General features: G+C 40.6%; 1 protein-coding gene across 4 annotated transcripts in view; it reads left to right on the plus strand.

Annotated features, from left to right (window-relative positions):
• The window catches only part of MAP4K4 (mitogen-activated protein kinase kinase kinase kinase 4), a 171,072-nt gene that overhangs the window by 109,693 nt on the left and 41,147 nt on the right, over positions 1–20,232 (plus strand). For all 4 annotated transcript variants that reach the window (XM_056556091.1, XM_056556092.1, XM_056556093.1 and 1 more), the window contains exons 6-10: positions 2,949–3,039; positions 10,359–10,489; positions 12,512–12,566; positions 12,666–12,744; positions 17,476–17,651. In XM_056556091.1, the coding sequence (XP_056412066.1) occupies positions 2,949–3,039; positions 10,359–10,489; positions 12,512–12,566; positions 12,666–12,744; positions 17,476–17,651 (532 nt within the window). The remainder of the gene's footprint in view (positions 1–2,948; positions 3,040–10,358; positions 10,490–12,511; positions 12,567–12,665; positions 12,745–17,475; positions 17,652–20,232) is intronic.

The following is a 20,232-nucleotide window of genomic DNA, read 5'->3' on the forward strand; positions in this document are numbered from 1 at the left end:
GTAGCCGTGATGCAGGGTATATGGCAGGGTGACCTGTAGTCGCTGGAAGAATCTGGCCCAAGACTTGAGCCAGATTTTCAGCTTGCACCTGTACATCATCGGACGGTCTGTTGTGCTGCTGAAATTTTTCATATAGAGATACATAAAGGGGGCATCTGGACCCCGCTCTATGCACAAAGAGAGAGCAGGAGTGCTGTACATGAGAACGTGAGGGGTTGCAGCAGTCGAACTCCTGTGATCAGACACTTATCCTCTATGCTTTGGATAGGAAATAAGAAGTAAAATGTGAGGCTACCCCTTTAAATATAGTTAACATAAAAACTTGAATTAAACAGAAGGTACATTTATTTTCATTTTAAGAATATTTTTTATTAAGAGTTTTCCAAATTATGCAAACTAGCCAGGCATACCCGTAAAACCGTAGGAACCACATTACAGTAACAAGAATAATAAATTTGGTGTATAGTCTATTAACAATACTCAAGAGAGCTGATTTGTTGAGCACATAATGAGAAAATAGTCAGAGGCATTGCGGTATCGAGTAGTCTTAGTGTATAAGTGCATGAATCAGGTAATAAAAGCTGTAGGCCATAACAGACTATCAATATGACTGTAAGAAAGCTAGTCCTTTATTAGTCCCTTACACAATAAGAAGACTTAAGCCAGTAATGCCACTTAGATAGGAAGGTAGTGTATGTGCCATTGCCTAATGGTATGCGCTCGAAGGCACAAGTGAGGTTAATAGCTGCGGGTATTTCGTCAGAGTCTGGTAAATCAGTAGACTTCCATTTACGAAGCAGAACTTTTTTGGCTATAATGCATTTCATGCATAGCAGGCAGACATGTAGCGTTATCTGCCCCCCCCCCAGCGCTTCTATATACATATGCCGCTGCAGCGCTATGTATGAAAAGTATTTCTATCTGCAGCATTGGGGCGGCCGGCTGCTGCTAGAATGCTTTTCACATATAGCGCTTCAATAACATATGTATATAGATGGCTGCGCTGCGAGGGTACATTATACTTGCGCTGCTGCGGTGGGCACATTATACATGCGCTGCAGGGGGTATATATTTATTAATGGGGGGGGGGTGGTATGTATGTATAAATGCGCTGGCAGGGGTCATATCGTTATTAATGCTCTGCAGGGGGCATATTATGTGCTGGGGAGCTAGATATTTATAGACTATTAGAAATGAGTGACCTTCCAGTAATTCGATTCGTCCCCAACTTCTCGGCTCGGCAGTTGCTGACTTAAGCCTGCATAAATTAGTTCAGTTTTCAGGTGCTCTGTTTACAGCCCAACTGAGCGCCTGAAAGCTGGACTCATTTATGCAGGCTAAAGTCAGCAACTGCCGAGCTGAGAAGTTCGTGACAAATCGAATTACTGGAAGTTCGCTCATCTCTAAAGGCATCCCCCCCACAGCGCTATATATCTTGCCCCTCCACAGCACTTTTAATATACATATGGCTCCCTGCTACTGACAATGTTAATTTTTAACCTCCTGCAGGGAGCCCTGATTATCTCCTCAGTACCGGCCATTCAGGGCTCCCCATCGGGGATTCAAAAATTTCAGTTAAAACACACGATACATCGCAGGGTTGTGGACCATGCCGTCCGCTCCCATGCTTAATAACTTCGTATCACATCGAGTCTCAGAAGTGAAACCCGGCGCGATCAATCCCTTAGCCCCTGTACTACAACCCCCATCATGGAACAGACTGTTCCATGATGGGGATAGTAGTACAAACACTAATGTAGCCTCCCCAGCTGTCTGCAGACGGATGAATGCTCATAGTGTGAAAGCAGCCTTAGTCAATAAGAAATACGTTATCGGCGTACAGAAATATAGTATGCGACTTTCCCCCTATGTCCACACCCGAGATCTGCGGGTTCTCTCTAATGGCCTGAGCTAAAGGTTCCATGGCTAATACGAATATCAAGGGGGACAAGGGGCACCCCTGTCTGGTGCCATTTGTTAGTGCAAATTCATCTAATGTCCCATTTACAATAGTTTTGGTGGTAGGGTTGTGATAAAGGGCCCTGATGGCAGTCACTATAGGGCCAGTAAAGCCCATGTGTTGGAGTACAGAGAAGGCAAAAGACCAACGGAGTCGGTCAAACGCCTTCTCCGCGTCCAGCGCTAAAGCCAACATTGGGGTTCTGTTGCTGGCTACATGGTGGAAAACCCCTCAGAAGGTAATTTTATGTTGACACATTCCCTTTTAAATTAAAGTGTCCTTGTCATTTTAAAGAACTTTAGACATTACACAAAGATACGTTAAAAGTTTTGATTGATCAGTAGAACAAGTGGGGAGAAGTGCGAGGTAGCATGCTTCACTCCCTGGCTCGCAGCAATCCACATCCTGATGCACAGAACTTCTATGTGGTTGGATCTAGGAGTGGAGCCAAAATAATAGGATCCATCAAAAAAATGATTGTTGCTAGCATTAAAATGCAGCGGGCATAGTCTGTCATTTTATAGTCTTCTTTTTGTGTAGAATATGTATGAATACGGTTTAGATTAAAAATGAATTATATGGATGTATGAAATAGGATGATAGCTTTTTGGCAAGCTATCAGATTTATTTACGTGATAAATGCACTTAATATCCATTTTGTACACTGACACCTGCTCATAACCTGTGATGTGCAGTTAACATTCATTCATTATTTGTTGGAACTATCAAAGGCACCTGACCTTTCTTTGTCTCACCCTGTAAATGTAATGTGGTTTTAGTTTTGTTGTTCATAGTGTTTATTGCCAAATGCATCCTGTTATAAATAAACCAGGATCAAGTTCCATTCATTTAAGACAAAGGATTGTAAGTCACGTCCTAGGTCTTAATTTTAGCAAGCACTTTTATTATAATGCTTCGGCAGGGCAATGTGTTTTTTCATCAAGTTAGCTATGAACTCACACTGTTTTAACTCATTTGTTCTCTTAAGGGCTTGGCTCATCTCCATGCTCATCACGTGATTCACAGGGATATCAAAGGACAGAACGTACTGCTGACAGAGAATGCAGAGGTGAAGCTAGGTATGTGACACAAAACTGTTGTTTCCTAAAGATGAACACCATTTTGAGCTTCAAAGGGGAATTAGGACTCCCAGGTCCCCCTGACCTGCTTGCGGCTTAAGCCAAAACAGCCAAGTGGGCAGCTTTATTCAATTTTTGTAGTAGCTCCCATTGATTTTAATCTAAGTTGTGTAGATAGTATAACTTCTGGAGCTGCATAGCTGCAAAGGGAGTTATGCAAGATGCATAAATTAGCCAGCTTGACAGTTTTCTGGCCTCTTAAACACCCCTGGCAGCTACAAGCAGGCTGGAGGAAGCCAGGGAGCCCTCGGTCTAGAGTTGGGTTCAGAGATGTGACTAGCATTGTTTAGGCCCAGATAATATGAAATAATGCTACTTAAATTAGTGTTTAAAGGATCACATATTAAAATGTCAACATGTCTGCTATACTATGGTAATTGATGCTCTTGCTTTCCAGAAAAGACTTTAAAGGACAACTGCAGCGGTATGACACTTATCCCCTATCCGCAGGATAGGGGATAAGTGTTTGATTGCAGGGGTCCGACCTCTGGGACCCCCCTCGATCTCCCTAACTGGGCGCCGCCATTACCTCTCATGGTGACGTAGCGTCGACCTAGAGGTCGACAGTGACGCCCTGTCTCCTCCCCGTCCCCATACAGTTCTATGGGGGAGACGGGGAGGCACGAATGCTGCCTCCCCGCCTCTCCCATAGAGATGTATGGAAGAGGCGTGCTGGTAGCAACGTCATGCTGCGGCTGGCACGCCCCCTGCACGGGAAAGCCGCGGCCCCGTACAGGAGATCACAGGGGGTCCCAGCGGTCGGACCCCCTGCGATCAAACACTTATCCCCTATCCTGTGGATAGGGGATAAGTGTTAATCACGCTGCAGATGTCCTTTTAAGTAATTTTTGAATATTTGAGAACTTTGCTTCAAGCTGCTTTTGAATGTAGCAAATAGGTTGGTTTTAAAGCTGTATATGTGTGTGTGTGTGTGTGTGTGTGTGTGTGTATGAGAGAGAGAGAGATATCCAAGGTTGAGCAGCACCTCAAATGCAAAAAGTCAAACTTGGTGCAAAGCAGCAAAAAAGACCCAGGTCAGAGGTCCACAGTCATCCAGAAGAAAAAAAATGTTGGCTGCAGCACACAGGAGTAAAGTGACAAGTAGTTTATTCCATTCCAAAGCTACATTTCAGCTGCCCATGCAGCCTTTTTCAAGCACGTATATACAATGTGTGTATGTATTATCAGGGATGTGGAAATCCTATCGCCCAACATGTATTTCCAGGTGCCGGGCAGGCTAATTTTTGACACATTTTGCCCTGTATCGGGCTAGCGGGGCTGGACCGACTTTATTTTTATAACGCCGGTGTGAGGTGCAACTGACGGGAGGAGTGGGCGCAGACTTGCATGGGACGCAAGTCTGCATCTCACACCAACGGCCCCCGGCTTATTTCCGATGCTCTCGCCGCGGCCGGCTATTAACCTTTTAGATCACCGCTGTCAAAGTTGACAGTGGAGTCTAAAGGTTTCTTATAACCATCCCTGGTGGTCTAGTGGGGTTGATCGCCCCCCTGCAGCGCGATCACGGGGTGTGGGTGGGGTGTCTTTGTGGGCGATGCGCTGTGGAGGGCTTACCTCTGCATTCATGGCTGCCCCCTTAGGTCTGCATTTGATTGAGCATGCCCTGAGCAGGCTCAACCAAATGAACACAGATCAGTGGAGTTCAATAGAACCACATTGATCTGTATGAGGAATCTAATTCCTCCTAATAAAGTGTATAAAAATATATATTTTTTAATTAAACGTTTTAAAAAACACCCATTAACCCCATCCATATTAAAAGTTCATATCACCCCCATTTTCCATATAAAAAAATATGTAAACATGATAAAAATAAACACATTTGGTATTGGTGCATGCGTAATTGTCTGAATTTAAAAAAAATATATTTTATATCCCGTATGGTCTATGGTTAATGTAAAAAAATGTAAATAAAAACTGATTTTTTTTTTATGTTTATAACATAATATCCCAGAAAAAATGAAGGAAATTTTTTTTTAAATATCTGATCAATACCAAAACTGTACCGATACATATAGCAGATTACGGCCCAAAAATTGAGCCCTTATACAGCCCGGTATACGGAAAAATAAAAAATGGCAAAATAAAAACGAATTTACATACTATTTTTATTAAAATGATTTTGTCTACCAAAAAGTGGTTTTTCCTGAGGGACAAGTAGATTGTGTTCTGTTTTTGTCCCTTGGACAAGTAGTTTTAAATTTTTTTTTAAATTTCCACGCCCCTGATTTATGTACAATGTGTGAGTAAAGGGTATTCCAACTTACAACACTTAGGCTGTGTTCACACGCATGGGAATGCGCTGTCTCATAGACTGCTATGCATTCCGTGCGGAGTCCACAGAAAGAATGTTAATTTTTTTTCGTTGACACGGAAATCAGTAATTCCGCCATGTGCACAGTGCAGTAGAATCCTGTTGAATTCAACGGGACTCTGCTGCTCCAGAATTCCAATGCGGAATTCCGCCTTGAAGTTCCGGACGTGTGAACATGGCCTTATCCTCAATCCCAGGATTGGGGAGAAGTGTCTTATTGCAGGGGGTGTAACCACTAGGACCCACTGCAATCTCAAGAAAGGGCACAGACTCTTACCTTTTGATGCTTCTTTTATGTTATATGGAGCTGCCAGAGATGGCAGAGTATAATGCTAAGTTCTCATTGGCAACGCAATAGACTATGAATGAAGCATGAGTATTCTGGTGTTATTTAGCAAATGGGAGAGACCTGAGATCTAAAGTGTGTGGGTAGTTTTAATGAACTTTTTATCTCACATCCTAATAAGCCAGTAAGAGTTTGCGGTCTACGAAGTCTTTCTCTTATAGCTGTATGCGTTGCGTGCATTCAAAGTCACAGTTTATGCAATGTATCTTAACCCCTTAACGACGCTGGACGTAAATGTACGTCCTGGTGAGCCGGTACTTAACATTAGTGCATTTACGTCCTATGCATAACCGCGAGCATCGGAGCGATGCTCGGGTCATGCACGGCTGCTGATACAGGTCCCGGCTGCTGATCACGGCATCTGCAGCATCGTGGTCACTAAAATGGATGATCGGATCACCGGCAGCGCTGTCGCGGCGATCCGATCATCCAGAATGGCAGACGGTGGTTCCCTCCTCTGCCTCCACTGCCTTCCACAGGTCTTCTGCTCCTGGTCTGCAATCGAGCAGGCCAAATCAGAAGATGACCGATAATACTGATCAGTGCTATGTCCTATGCATAGCACTGAACAGTATTAGCAATCGAATGATTGCTATAAATAGTCCCCTATGGGGACTGTTAAAGTGTAAAAATAAAAGTAAAAAAAAAAAGTAAATGTGAAAAAACCCATCCCCCAATAAAAACATAAATTGTCCAATTTTCCCTATTTCACACCCAAAAAGTGTAAAAATAAAATAAAAAATTTTTATATTCATATTTGGTATCGCTGCGCGCAAGTATTGGAACTATTAAAATAAAATGTTAATTATACCGTACGGTGAATGGCGTGAACATAAAAAAAAAGTCAAATAGATGCTTTTTTTAAAAAAAAAATTTATATTTAACACTTTATTCCCAAAAAAATTAATAAAAAATGTATTAAAAGTTTTATATACGCAAATATGGTATCAATAAAAAGTACAGATCACGGCGCAAAAAATTAGCCCTCATACCGCCGCTTATACAGAAAAATGAAAAAGTTATAGGTCTTCAAAAAAGGGGGATTTTAAATGTACTAATTTGGTTAAAAAGTTAGCGATTTTTTTATTTTTAATTTTTTTTACGCAACAGTAATAGAAAAGTATGTTATCATGGGTATCATTTTAATCGTATTGACCCAAAGACTTAAAGAACACATGTCATTTTTACTGTACATTGTATGGTGTGAAAACGAAAACGAAACCTTCCAAAAAATTGGCAAAATCGTGGTTTTCTTTTTAATATCCCCACACACATAATATTTTTTTTTTGTTGCGCCATACATTTTATGATAAAGTGAGTGATGGCATTACAAAGAACAACTGGTTGCGCAAAAAAAAACAAGCCCTCATACTAGTCTGTGGATGAAAATATAAAAGTTATGATTTTTTGAAGGCGAGGAGGAAAAAACTAAAACTTAAAAATAAAATTGTCCTTAAGGCCCAAATGGGCTAAATTTTTAAGGGGTTAATGCGTCATAATGTGTCATAATGCAACATAATGAGCATAAAGGAAAACTAACAGCCGGTTCACCTGCACTAAAGTCTATTGTATAGGGCGGATTACAACGAGATATCACATACCTAGATCTGCAGTCCAGTTCCGGAGATACTCCTTGTATTACACTCCATTGCTAATAGCCAACTTTGAACAATGGAGGCAGGAACCGCCTCCATTGGGCAAAGCCGGATTTGGGTATTTATATATTTAAAAGTTCTACCATATGTCCTCTATCTCTTCTTTCTTCCAAGCTATAAGTGTTAAGGTCCTTTACCCTTTCCTGGTAAGTTTTATCCTACAATCTCTAAACTATCTCCAAAGTATCTATATCCTTCTGGAGATATGGAGGGACATTTATCATTGTTGCTTTGGTAACTGTAGACATTTTTTGTCCCTTTTCTTTGGTTTTGCTTATGTGTGACATTTATCATACTATCACAGGGGGTTGATAAATTTGGCTCACATAAGCAAAAAACAAATCACTTTGGTATACCATTTTTAGCGCACATAAGCAAAAAAAAGAGTGTATGTATTTATTAAAAAATTTTTTACCACTTTCCCCCCTCTCCCAAAATGTACTAACCAATTTTTTGTGTTTTTATTTTTTTTTTATGTTAATTTTTTTTTTTTAAGATCCAAGTATGCAGAGGACTACTTCAGATTCGGTGGTCTACAATGACAAACTTTTTTTTATAATGTTAATAAAATGGTTAACAAGAGCTTCTGGGGGAGTGTGTTTTGGAATAAAAGCTTTTTAAACATGTTGTGCGTTTTCTTTTCTTTTTTTGAAATTTACTTTACAGGCTTGGTAGTGGAAGCCGTCTTATAAGACAGTCCATTACTAAGCCAAAAACAGCTAAAGCGTATCCCCAATGAGAATAATAATATAGTGAACCACACACTTCCCCCTCCCCCCCCAATTATTAAATTATTTATGAAAAAAAACGAATATGGTTCCCTGTATTTTTATTCTCAGCCAGATACCAACCAATCAGCAACAGCCTGACGTTACCAGAGTGGGAATGGACCATTGTTACTGGCTCTTCCCAGCCTAAATGCCGACCTTTTACCGCCTAGGCCAGAGAGACCCATTTTTGATGCTCTGGGCTTGTTGGCATCGGCTCTTCCCAGCACTCCTGTGGTGGTGGGTACTGGAGTTATAATTGGGGCTATCGCCAACTGTAAATGGGGCGAACGCTAGTAATTGACTCCACTGCTAGCTTCCACTACTAAGCCTGTACAGTAAATTTAAAAAAACACAACACTTTTTAAAAAAACTTTTAATTAAAAAAAACACTCCCTAACAAGCCCTCGTTAACCCACGTTTTGTTTGTTTACTATTAATAAAATGGTTATCACCGTAGTCCACCAAATCCGATGTTGTCCTCTGCATACACTGAAATGAAAAGAAAAAAAAAAAACACAAAAAAATGGTTAGTTGATTTATGGCGCTCGCCCTGGGGAGAACGCCCAAAAAGCAGGGTTTCCAAACGGAGCCTCCAGCTGTTGCTAAACTACACCCCCATCATTTCCAGACAGCCTTTGTCTGTCTGGGAATGATGGGAGTTGTAATTTTACAACAGCGAGCCTCCAGTTAAGCACCAGCTGCAGTCTCGCTCTTCCTAAACTACAACTTCCGTGTACCTGTGATGGGAGTTGTAATTTAGCAACAGTTGGAGGCACCCTGTTTCTAAACTACAACTCCCATGATGGGAGTTATAGTTTAGCATCAGCCGGAGACACCTTGGTGTTAAAATGGCTCCCGGGCCACCCGCCCTCATCTCCCACCTGCCCGCTAGCTGTTGCAACTACTGAGATTTATCTGACTTTGTTATAAATGGACCTAGCCTGCAGACAGACGTAGGCCCACAGTGTCTTGTCGTATGTAGAAGAGCAGGAGGGAATCATAATAAAATGCTCTCCAGAAAACACAGAACTAATTAGTAATTTAGGATTAAAGACACATTGGGGGGATTTATCTGACCTTGCGCAGACAGACAGTGGAGCAGTTGCCCAGTCAACAAATACGATTCCAGTCTTTTTTTAAATAATATTGGAATCTGGTTGCTATGGGGAACTCCACCACTGTTTTGATAAATTTTTCATTTTAATGACTGCCTAATGCAAAATATATATAACAATAATGCCATTGGGGACATGCCATTATTCTTGGCAGTTTTTCATTTATTCATGTAGACATCCTCACATATGGATGAATAACACCAGAGGTTGTTTATGCCCATAGTCAGTAGTGAGTGTGGCATGAAGTTGTTTAGGTAGAGGTAGGGTTGATAAAAATTACAATTTTACTGTGATTTGCACAGCTGTGGTCAAAAAGCACCTTTTTTGCTGTGAATTTGGGAAAATCATGACAAAAACTGAAAAAACACAGCAAGAATAAATCAGGGAAAGGAGGAATCTGGGAGCTATTTTGTAGGTGATGTCATCTTGTAGTTCACAGGAAGTCATCTGACTCAGCACTGACTTCCTTTTGATACATCAGCCATGTAATTTTCTGTGAGTTACACTGGTGATCACATGACCATATTCGATTAGTTAATTTAAGAAAAAGGCCCTGCATCACTAGTGATGGTGGTTGTGCATAATATGGCCCAAAAAAATGATACCCCAGAGTGGGTCATGCCTCACAGTTAATGCCAGGAAAGTCTCCTGAGGGTATAGTAAGTAATTATATGTAGCCCTAAATGGTGCCATTAATATACAAAAAACAAACCATAGAACAGCTATGTTGACATTAAGGCTGGATTCACACGCAGTATTTTGGTTAGTATTTTAGTCAAAACCAGGATTGGAACCAACATTACAGCTCTCCAAAGGCAGTAATGCAGAAATGAAAACCTTTCTGGTTTCCTTTAATTCTAAAATAGACTGTCATGAAGGGGTTAAAGTACTAATGCATTATTGGTGCAAAATGCTATTGATTTATTGTCATCCTATGAATTCCTAATGAGTGTTCCGAGCACTTTACAGCCTATAGATCAGCTGACTGTGCAGCCTTTTATTAGACATCAATGTCTCCTGCTTCTTTGTCTCCTGCAGTGGATTTCGGTGTCAGTGCACAGCTAGACAGGACAGTAGGCCGAAGAAATACATTTATTGGTACACCATATTGGATGGCTCCAGAAGTGATCGCCTGTGATGAGAACCCAGATGCTACCTATGATTACAGAGTAAGTGGACTATTTTTGTTCTGCTGAGATGAAACGAAAGACTAGATTTTTTGCCATTTGCTGTAGTTTCTTCAATCTAATCTGCTAAAAGTTTATGTGGCAAGTAAGGGCTTGTTTTGTTTAGGGATCGACCGATTATCGGTTTGGCCGAAATTATCGACCGATATTCATCATTTTGGACATTATCGGTATCGCCATTTACCTTGCCGATATGCCGATAATGCCCGGGCCAGAGACGACCACTGCCCCGTTGCCTCCCCCATCCCTGGTTTTATAATTACCTTGGCCCGGGGTCCACGCTACTTCTGTCTCCTGCGGCGCGCTGCGCAGCGCAATGATGAATGACGTCCTCAACGCGACGTCACCGTCAGTGCGCACAGTGACAGCTCAGGACGCCGCCGGAGCCAGAAGTAGCACAGACCCTGGGAACAGGTAATTATAAAACCAGGGATGGGGGAGGCAATGGGGCAGTGGCGGTGGTGTTTGGACTAGGGAGGACCCCAGGACAGGCAGGGGGAGAGAAGCGGGCGGCGGTCTCTGGCCCCGCAAAGCCGCTGTAATTCATTGATTTAAAGTTCCGCTTTAAATCATTGATCTGCAGCAGCTTCTGCGGGGCCGGGGGAGGGGGTGTTGGGTTGGAGTGGATATAGCCGATAACTTATACCGGAATATCGGTATAAGTTATCGGCTATCTGCCTGAAAGGTCACGGATTATCGGTATCGGCCCTATACAATCGATATCTGTCGATCCCTAGTTTTGTTCACATCTACATTGGAGTTCTGTTCAGGAATTCCGTGTAAGAGTGAAAAAAAGGAGATAAACGGTCCGTTGCACAATGTACACAAAAATCCCAATGCGCGTAAACGGAACTTCCTGTGAAGCGCAGCGCCGGAACAATAGATTATGCGTATGATCGGAACCTCCATTAAGGTGAGAACCGATCAATGAATGGTATAGACGTCACCTAGGAGTGACTTATCAAGTAGTAATTGGCTTGACAAGTGAAAAATATGTCGGTCACGACGTAGGATGACCTGATTGGACGGGGGACGATAACAATAGCTCCCCGCCTAAAAACAGAGGCTATTTAAATTGTCATAAGCACCTCGACCCTTGATGAAGCCGGTTGCGGCCGTCGAAACGTCGGGGGGGGGGGGGGGGGTGCCATTATATGGCGTTTTAACAATCAGTTTAGGGAACAAGAGCCAATAATAACCACAATACATGGATTGGAGGCAATAATTTGACTCAGGAGAAGAGGAAGGAATAACACCCCCTAGTGGAGTCCATCCAATCTCAGTACAACAATAGGAAAATATAGTCCATATTACTTGCTCCTAAACTGTGTTTTTAAAGCACATTTATATAATTTCTCACCAATGTTAAGAGTTTTAAGAAAGGAATAATAACAATATAAGTTTTTAATATTAGAGGGTTCCCAAGTTTTGGGAAATTAGTCCCATGAGGGCTTAAGCCTTAATGGGAAATTGGATATATAATGTACACAAACTGACCCTGATGGATCCCATTGATCCTTCTGGTGTCTGTTGTTTTGCAGAAAAAAAATGACTCCTACTAAGCTCGTCTGAATGGAACTTGACGATGCAGATGTGAACTAAGCCTAACCAATGTACCGATGTGTGTGTAGGGAGCAAATGTCAGCACTATATACATGGTGGATTGTTTTTCACACTAATAGCTTAGGGTTTGTTGCCGGTGGCAGCTTACTCTAAAGCTTCCAATATGCAGAGCAGCCCTCTCCCATGAGGAAAGCGGACTCTGGTGCCACCTGTTGGAGGTTTGCATCAGAGAGCAAGCTTGATTTATTCTTTTATTTTCTATTGCATGGCCTATGAGACTCCACATGCCTTTTAGCACACTGCTGAAAGAGCATCTATGACCCTTCGGTCTCCTAAAATGTCAAACAATGCATGCGGCTTCTGTGATTAAAAATAGTTTAGGTGTCATTTAGGTGCACTAATAAGTATTTGCTTGTTCTGTTCTTTTTTACCCCTCCTCAGAGTGACCTTTGGTCTTGTGGTATCACAGCTATTGAGATGGCAGAAGGGGCACCCCGTAAGTTGTTCTTATGATCAGTTCTGTGATAAATCTCTCTTTACATTTTATATTGTCTGTTCTAATTTCCATATGTATTTTTTTTTTTTTTTTTTAAAGCTCTTTGTGATATGCACCCAATGAGAGCGCTGTTCCTTATTCCTAGAAATCCTCCACCACGGCTAAAATCAAAGAAATGGTAAGTTTCAACTTTATGATGACAGTATATTGTTATTTTCCAACCAGTGTGCCTCCAGCTGTTGCAAAACTACAACTCCCAGCATGCCCGGACAGCCGTTGGCTGTCCGGGCATGCTGGGGATTGTAGTTTTGCAACAGCTGGAGGCACCCTGGTTGGGAAACACTGCAGTATATGCTGTGATTGATCTCTCCTATCAATGTAAAAAGATGCGGCTCAAACTCTTCCATTAGAATGTGTATGAACTTGCTTATGGGGGACTTGAGATGTTAACAATCTATTTTAAGACAAACCGAGCTCTTACATTGTATGTTAAGAAAGTAATGTTTGCTAGGCTCAGGTTTCACTATGACTACAAGCCAAATAAAATGTTCTCTCAACACAACTTCAGTAATATCTGATTGGTAAAAAAAAAAAAAAAGTTGCATGCGACTTCATGACCTCCACAAAATCATGCTGACACGTCTAACTTTTATGTAGCTAAACTTGTTGCAAAATTACAACTCCCAGCATGCCTGGACAGTCTGTCTGGGCATGCTGAGAGTTGTAGTTTTGCGACGGCTGGATGCACACCAGTTGGGAAACGTTTGTCTAGATAGGCATCTTAATAACAGCCACTCTAGGTACTGCGGAATGCCTAGATAAAACAGACATGTTATAGACACCTGGGGTATGGATGGTATACATATGACACTTTAGTAACCTCTGGGCCTTTCTATGTCACTGAAATAAAAATAAACGCAATTTTTACACAGTGCACTTCATGGTAAAACTGAGATGTTCTCTTTATTCTGTGAGTCAATACGATCAAAAACGATGTTTTACATATTATTATTTATTTTTTTTATTGTAAAATTTCTAAAAACAGTCAATATATTTTCACAAAATAAGCATGTTTAAAAATTGTCCCTTTCTGACCTCAATAACGTTTTTATTTTTCGGTATATGGGGATGAATGAGAGCTTATTTTTTGTAGTGTGATCTGTAGTTTTTGGCTGTACCATAATTGTTTTGAAGAAATATTTTAATCGTCTTTTCTTGTTTTTGATCGTCTTTTCTATTTCTTTCTGACACATGAGGTGACCAAGATCATCAATTCTATTATTCTATTATTATTATTATTTTTTTTATATATATATATATATATATATATAATATATATATAACTTTTATGCTATTTTATCATGCGGGTTAGCAAACATTATACTTTATTAGTTTGGACATTTACACATGCGGCAATATCACATATGTAGTGTTTTAACCTTTATGGGAAAAAGGGAGTAATTTATATTATTTCATGGGGAAGTTTTTATATATTTTTAAAAAAGATTTAATATTTTAGGCTTTTTAAGTCCTTATAGGGCACTATTGAAAGCAGTCATTAGTTTGCTATGTACTGTTCAGTACTATGTGATATCATACTACTAATCGGTACTATTGGCTATCTTCTTGTACAGTGTGGTTCTCTAGGCTGCTTAAGATTAGGTGAGACTTCATGCAGCCATTTGAACTCATAGGGGGGGGGGTCCTATGAGCCCACACGAATGCATCGGGATCTGTGTTTTCACTATAGATGCTTAGATGTCACAGCATCTATGGGGTTAATCTATAGTAGAAGTACTTGGCTATTTCATTGCTTCTGATCATAAGTGTTTGTATTTAAAGGGGTTATCCAGGAAAAAACTTTTTTTCATATATCAACTGGTTCCAGAAAGTTAAACAGATTTGTAAATTACTACTTCGCCTCTACCATACTCCAGAGAAACTTAAAAAAAAGTAGGGGTGTTGTCATCTGAGGTACGATTCTATTGCTCCTCTGAGACAGGAACATTTCACTATGCTGCTTGGGGGTGCCTAAGTGTATTCCATTTCCAGGGAAATTTAAAGGGGTTATCCAGGAAAAAACTTTTTTTTATATATCAATTGGCTCCAGAAAGTTAAACAGATTTGTAAATTACTTCTATTAAAAAATCTTAATCCTTTCAGTACTTATGAGCTTCTGAAGTTAAGGTTGTTCTTTTCTGTCAAAGTAATCTCTGATGACACGTGTCTCGGGAAACGCCCAGTTTAGAAGCAAATTCCCATAGCAAACCTCTTCTAAACTGGGCGGTTCCCAAAACACGTGTCATCAGAGATTACTTAGACAGAAAAGAACAACCTAAACTTCAGAAGCTCATAAGTACTGAAAGGATTAAGATTGTTTAATAGAAGTAATTTACAAATCTGTTTAACTTTCTGGAGCCAGTTGATGTATAAAAAAAAGTTTTTCCTGGATAACCCCTTTAAATTTCCCTGGAAATGGAATACACTTAGGCACCCCCAAACAGCATAGTGAAACGTTCCTGTCTCAGAGGAGCAATAGAATCGTACCTCAGATGACAACACCCCTACTTTTTTTTTTTAAGTTTCTCTGGAGTATGGTAGAGGTGAAGAAGTAATTTGTATTGAATCAAAAAATCCCTGGCACGAACCACATTGGCCTATTATGTTTTCTCCACCTCTTTCCACATAGCAGGGGTAAGGGTAGGTATATTAGCCTTTCATTTTGTATAATCATCAGTAAGTGGACGGTGTCCCATGGACAGTTAGAGGTGGTAGGCCTGGGTAAGTGACTTAGGAAGTTCCATGTTACAACTGTTTTACCCGAGAAAATTGCGTAATCACCGTAAGAGCACCAAATTGTGCCCAGCCGACTTGTCTCAATTGAAGATACAGGAAAAAGGCAGCAGTGGGAATAGCTAATCTATCCTGCGTGGCTGCAAAGGTCCAAAATTCCTGATCTTCTGAAAATAAGTGTGGGACAAATTTACTCTCTCCCCATACTGCTACATTTTAGGGTAGTCGTGGGGTTAAATGTGGGAAGTGAGAATCTGCCCACAGAAGGGACCTACAGTAAACTTGAATGAGGGGGACCAGATAAGAGACCAAGCACCAAAACCAAGCCACAGTTGCTATGGGGGAAAGGAGAGAAAGGGTAGAGTGATACCTGTACAGGATGTTAGTAGGACTTTCATAAGAGCCAAGCAATGTCCCAGCCGTGTGGTAGCTAAAAAGATCAACATCAATCCACCACTGGGCATAGACCAATTGAGAGGCTAAAAAGTGATTGTGCATATTATGGGCCACAAGACCCTATTGTAGCTTGGGCATCTGCAAAAGAGCCATACTAATTTTAGGAGGTTTACCCTACCAATAGTAGGATCTCAGGACCCCATCCAGTTGTCTAAAGAAAACGCTTGGTGGGCACAGCAGGGGAGACTTAACATATTTAAGATGGTGTACTTTACAACATTTTTATATATTTATCTCTACCAATTGATGATAAAAGGAAATTAGACCAATACTCGACTTAATTTAGACCCCCTCCTTGCTAAAGCTAAGAGGGATGTAAATGACATCTGCAGTCAACTCAACACCTAAATTAGGTACCTAAATTGCTAGACTACCTGCAGAGGGACAGGAAAGAATGGTGGAAACTAGCATTGCACAGAGAGGCATCAACAAAAATTTTGCGCAGTGGACTCTGAGGCCAGCTAGGGAGCCAAAGGAGTTAAGTAGGTGAGATAGGGACAGTAGAGACGATACTACGCAGCCGCTAAATACACCAGAGTGTCGTCGGTATATAAGGAAACTTTTTACACCAATGCACCTTGCCTAATACCGCACACACGCCGCAGCCAAGGGAGTGACAGTGGGCAATTATTAATTTCTTTTCGGTCTGAAACAACTAATCGATTAATAGGCAACTAATTGATTATGAAAATAGTTGTCTACTTTTTTTCATAATCGATTAATCGGTTGGTCAACTAGTTGGTCTACCAATTTCTAAAGTTCACATACACTTAGCGATTATCACTATGTATATATGCAACCGGTGTCCTTGGCAGTCTGTTTAGTGAAGAGAGGGCTCAGCACACACCATTTTCTGCTTCCTGGACAATTGTTCATTTTGATAATGGTCCCTGCTGTATGACTCAATTACTTGTATTTAAAGGAAACAGGTAACTTATTTTATACTGCCAAATTCGGGATGCAGGGAGTGGGGTCCTGGAAGACTTTGACGTTTCAGAAATTATAGTTAAAAAATGTAACTGGACCTGGGTAAGTAGCTATCAGGGTGGTTCCCCACGGCTGCTTTCCACAAATGGGGAGATTTTTGTCACTCAGGGGTTTTCAGAATTCATGTTTTATTGTGTAACAATTATGATGTAAAGAAAACAAATTCCATAATCTGTGAAGGGGTAAGCACATCTCTAGTAAGTGTGTTTAATATGTGCCATGAGGTATCGTCAGCTGTTTTCAAGCCTTGCCAAAAAAAACTGTTGTATTTTAGCAACTCTAGGAATTTAACATTGTTGTTTTAAGTCATTATAATGTATCTATGACTATATTTGTGGGGCACTTTTCATGTTAGGAAATGTTTTCCCACATTGCAGTTCTCATGCAGACTTCAGAATGTTTTGTACCTTTCTTCGCTTACTATGGATGACTGCCATTTCCATAGCAAACGTTTTTATCACATGTGAACATGGTCCCAGTATTTGTTTCAAATGTAGCAACTTTGCAAAGCACTTGTTCTTCTGTTATCAACCTCATGGACACAATTGATAGAAGTACAACATATCCAATATCTATTATTTTGATGTTCGCAATGTCAGAAGTAAAGTTGATGTGTGTTTGTCATCTAGAATATAAAATGCCTTTGTTAATATATATTTTTTTTCTTTTGAAGGTCAAAGAAGTTTTTTAGTTTTATAGAAGGCTGTCTTGTGAAAAATTACATGCAGCGTCCCCCTACAGAACAGCTTTTAAAGCATCCATTTATAAGAGATCAGCCAAATGAAAGACAAGTCAGGATCCAACTTAAGGATCACATAGACAGGACCAGGAAGAAGAGAGGAGAGAAAGGTTAGTGGTCACTAGCATTTCCAGACTTCTTTCAGATAAAACCTAACCAATCCTAGAATATGTACGGTAATTAAAGACGTGACACTTTTATGGTCTGATATCAAAATGTGTGAGAAGAAAACGAGCAATTTTGTCCATAACAAATCTCAGCTCAGCATTCATATCTTAACAAGCTCTGGTAAAGTCAAAGCTGAGCTGTGATTGGACGCTGTGGGTAAAATCTCTCCATTTTTCTTCTCACAGAGAGAGTACTTGTTTAGTGCTTGTTATTTTGTTTTATTTTGTATTCATCAGTTTCTAGGGAGTCCCCAGAATGATAATAGGATGGTGCTGATGCCTTCTATAAAAAGAAAACTGCGATTTCACTAATTTTGTGGGGTATTGTTTCTGAGTAGTGCACTTTATGGTAAATCTTATATTTTCTCTTTAGTCTGTGGGGTATAACAATCAAAACAATACCTTATTAGTGGAGGCCTTTTATATAATTTTGTTTTAGTTTTTTTGCACTTTTTAATTATCCATAGGGGACTTTTATATGCAACTAGCTTAATACCCGGCGTTGCCCGGTTTTTCCTTCCTAATGCTTGTTGGGGAGGAATATAAACAAAGGAGGAAGCTTTTGACTCATTATCCCGTCCTCATATATTATTGTCATATCCCGACCTCCTAATCCCGACCTCCTAATCCCGACCTCCTAATCCCGACCTCCTAATCCCGACCTCCTAATCCCGACCTCCTAATCCCGACCTCCTAATCCCGACCTCCTAATCCCGACCTCCTAATCCCGACCTCCTAATCCCGACCTCCTAATCCCGACCTCCTAATCCCGACCTCCTAATCCCGACCTCCTAATCCCGACCTCCTAATCCCGACCTCATATCCCGACCCGTAATATGTGTATCAAGTATTGAAATATCTCCAGCCGTACAGAAGTTATGTGAGAACATGCATTTCCCATTGATTTGCATGGGACTTTAACCCCTTAAGGACTCAGCCCATTTTGGCCTTAAGGACTCAGACAATTTAATTTTTACGTTTTCATTTTTTCCTCCTCGCCTTCTAAAAATCATAACTCTTTTATATTTTCATCCACAGACTAGTATGAGGGCTTGTTTTTTGCGCGACCAGTTGTCCTTTGTAATGACATCACTCATTATATCATAAAATGTATGGCGCAACCAAAAAACACTATTTTTGTGGGGAAATTAAAACGCAATTTTGCTAATTTTGGAAGGTTTTGTTTTCACGCCGTACAATTTCTGGTAAAAATGACATATGTTCTTTATTCTGAGGGTCAATACGATTAAAATGATACCCATTATTATATACTTTTATATTATTGTTGCGCTTAAAAAAAATCACAAACTTTTTAACCAAATTAGTACGTTTATAATCCCTTTATTTTGATGACCTATAACTTTTTTATTTTTCCGTATAAGCGGCGGTATGGGGGCTCATTTTTTGCGCCATGATCTGTACTTTTTTTTGATACCACATTTGTATATAAAAAACTTAATACATTTTTTATAATTTTTTTTTAAATAAAATGTATTTAAAAAGTAGGAATTTTGGACTTTTTAAATTTTTTTTCGTTCACGCCGTTCACCGTACGGGATCATTAACATTTTATTTTAATAGTTCGGACATTTACGCACGCGGCGATACCAAATATGTCTATAAAAAATGTTTTTTACGCTTTTTGGGGGTAAAATAGGAAAAAACGGACGTTTTACTTTTTTATTGGGGGAGGGGATTTTTCACTTTTTTTTTACTTTTACATTTTTTTACATTTTTTTTTTACACTTGAATAGTCCCCATAGGGGACTATTCATAGCAATACCATGATTGCTAATACTGATCTGTTCTATGTATAGGACATAGAACAGATCAGTATTATCGGTCATCTCCTGCTCTGGTCTGCTCGATCACAGACCAGAGCAGGAGACGCCGGGAGCCGCACGGAGGAAGGTGAGGGGACCTCCGTGCGGCATTATGAATGATCGGATCCCCGCAGCAGCTCTGCGGGCGAGCCGATCGTTCATTTTAATCGCGAACTGCCGCAGATGCCGGGATCTGTATTGATCCCGGCACCTGAGGGGTTAATGGCGGACGCCCGCGAGATCGCGGGCGTCGGCCATTGCCGGCGGGTCCCTGGCTGCGATCACCAGCCGGGATCAGCCGCGCATGACACGGGCATCGCTCCGATGCCCGCGGTTATGCTTAGGACGTAAATGTACGTCCTGGTGCGTTAAGTACCACCTCACCAGGACGTACATTTACGTCCTGCGTCCTTAAGGGGTTAAACAAAAACCCAGACACTCACAAATTGGGGGTAGTAAAGGGTTAAATTAACTATCCTATATTTTAAGTGGACATATAAGTATCATGTGACCAAGTATTATCAAAATATCTCCAGCCGTTTGGAAGTTATGCAGTAAATATATTTCCCATTGACTTGTATGGGACTTTAAACATAAGCCCCGCCCCTGGCAAATGGGGGTGAGTAAGGGTTAAATCACCTATCCTATGTTTGTTGTTGACATATAAGCAACATGTGTGCCAAGTTTCATGTTAATATCTT

The sequence above is a fragment of the Hyla sarda genome, chromosome 2 (assembly GCF_029499605.1).
Source record: "Hyla sarda isolate aHylSar1 chromosome 2, aHylSar1.hap1, whole genome shotgun sequence".
Taxonomy (NCBI): domain Eukaryota; kingdom Metazoa; phylum Chordata; class Amphibia; order Anura; family Hylidae; genus Hyla; species Hyla sarda.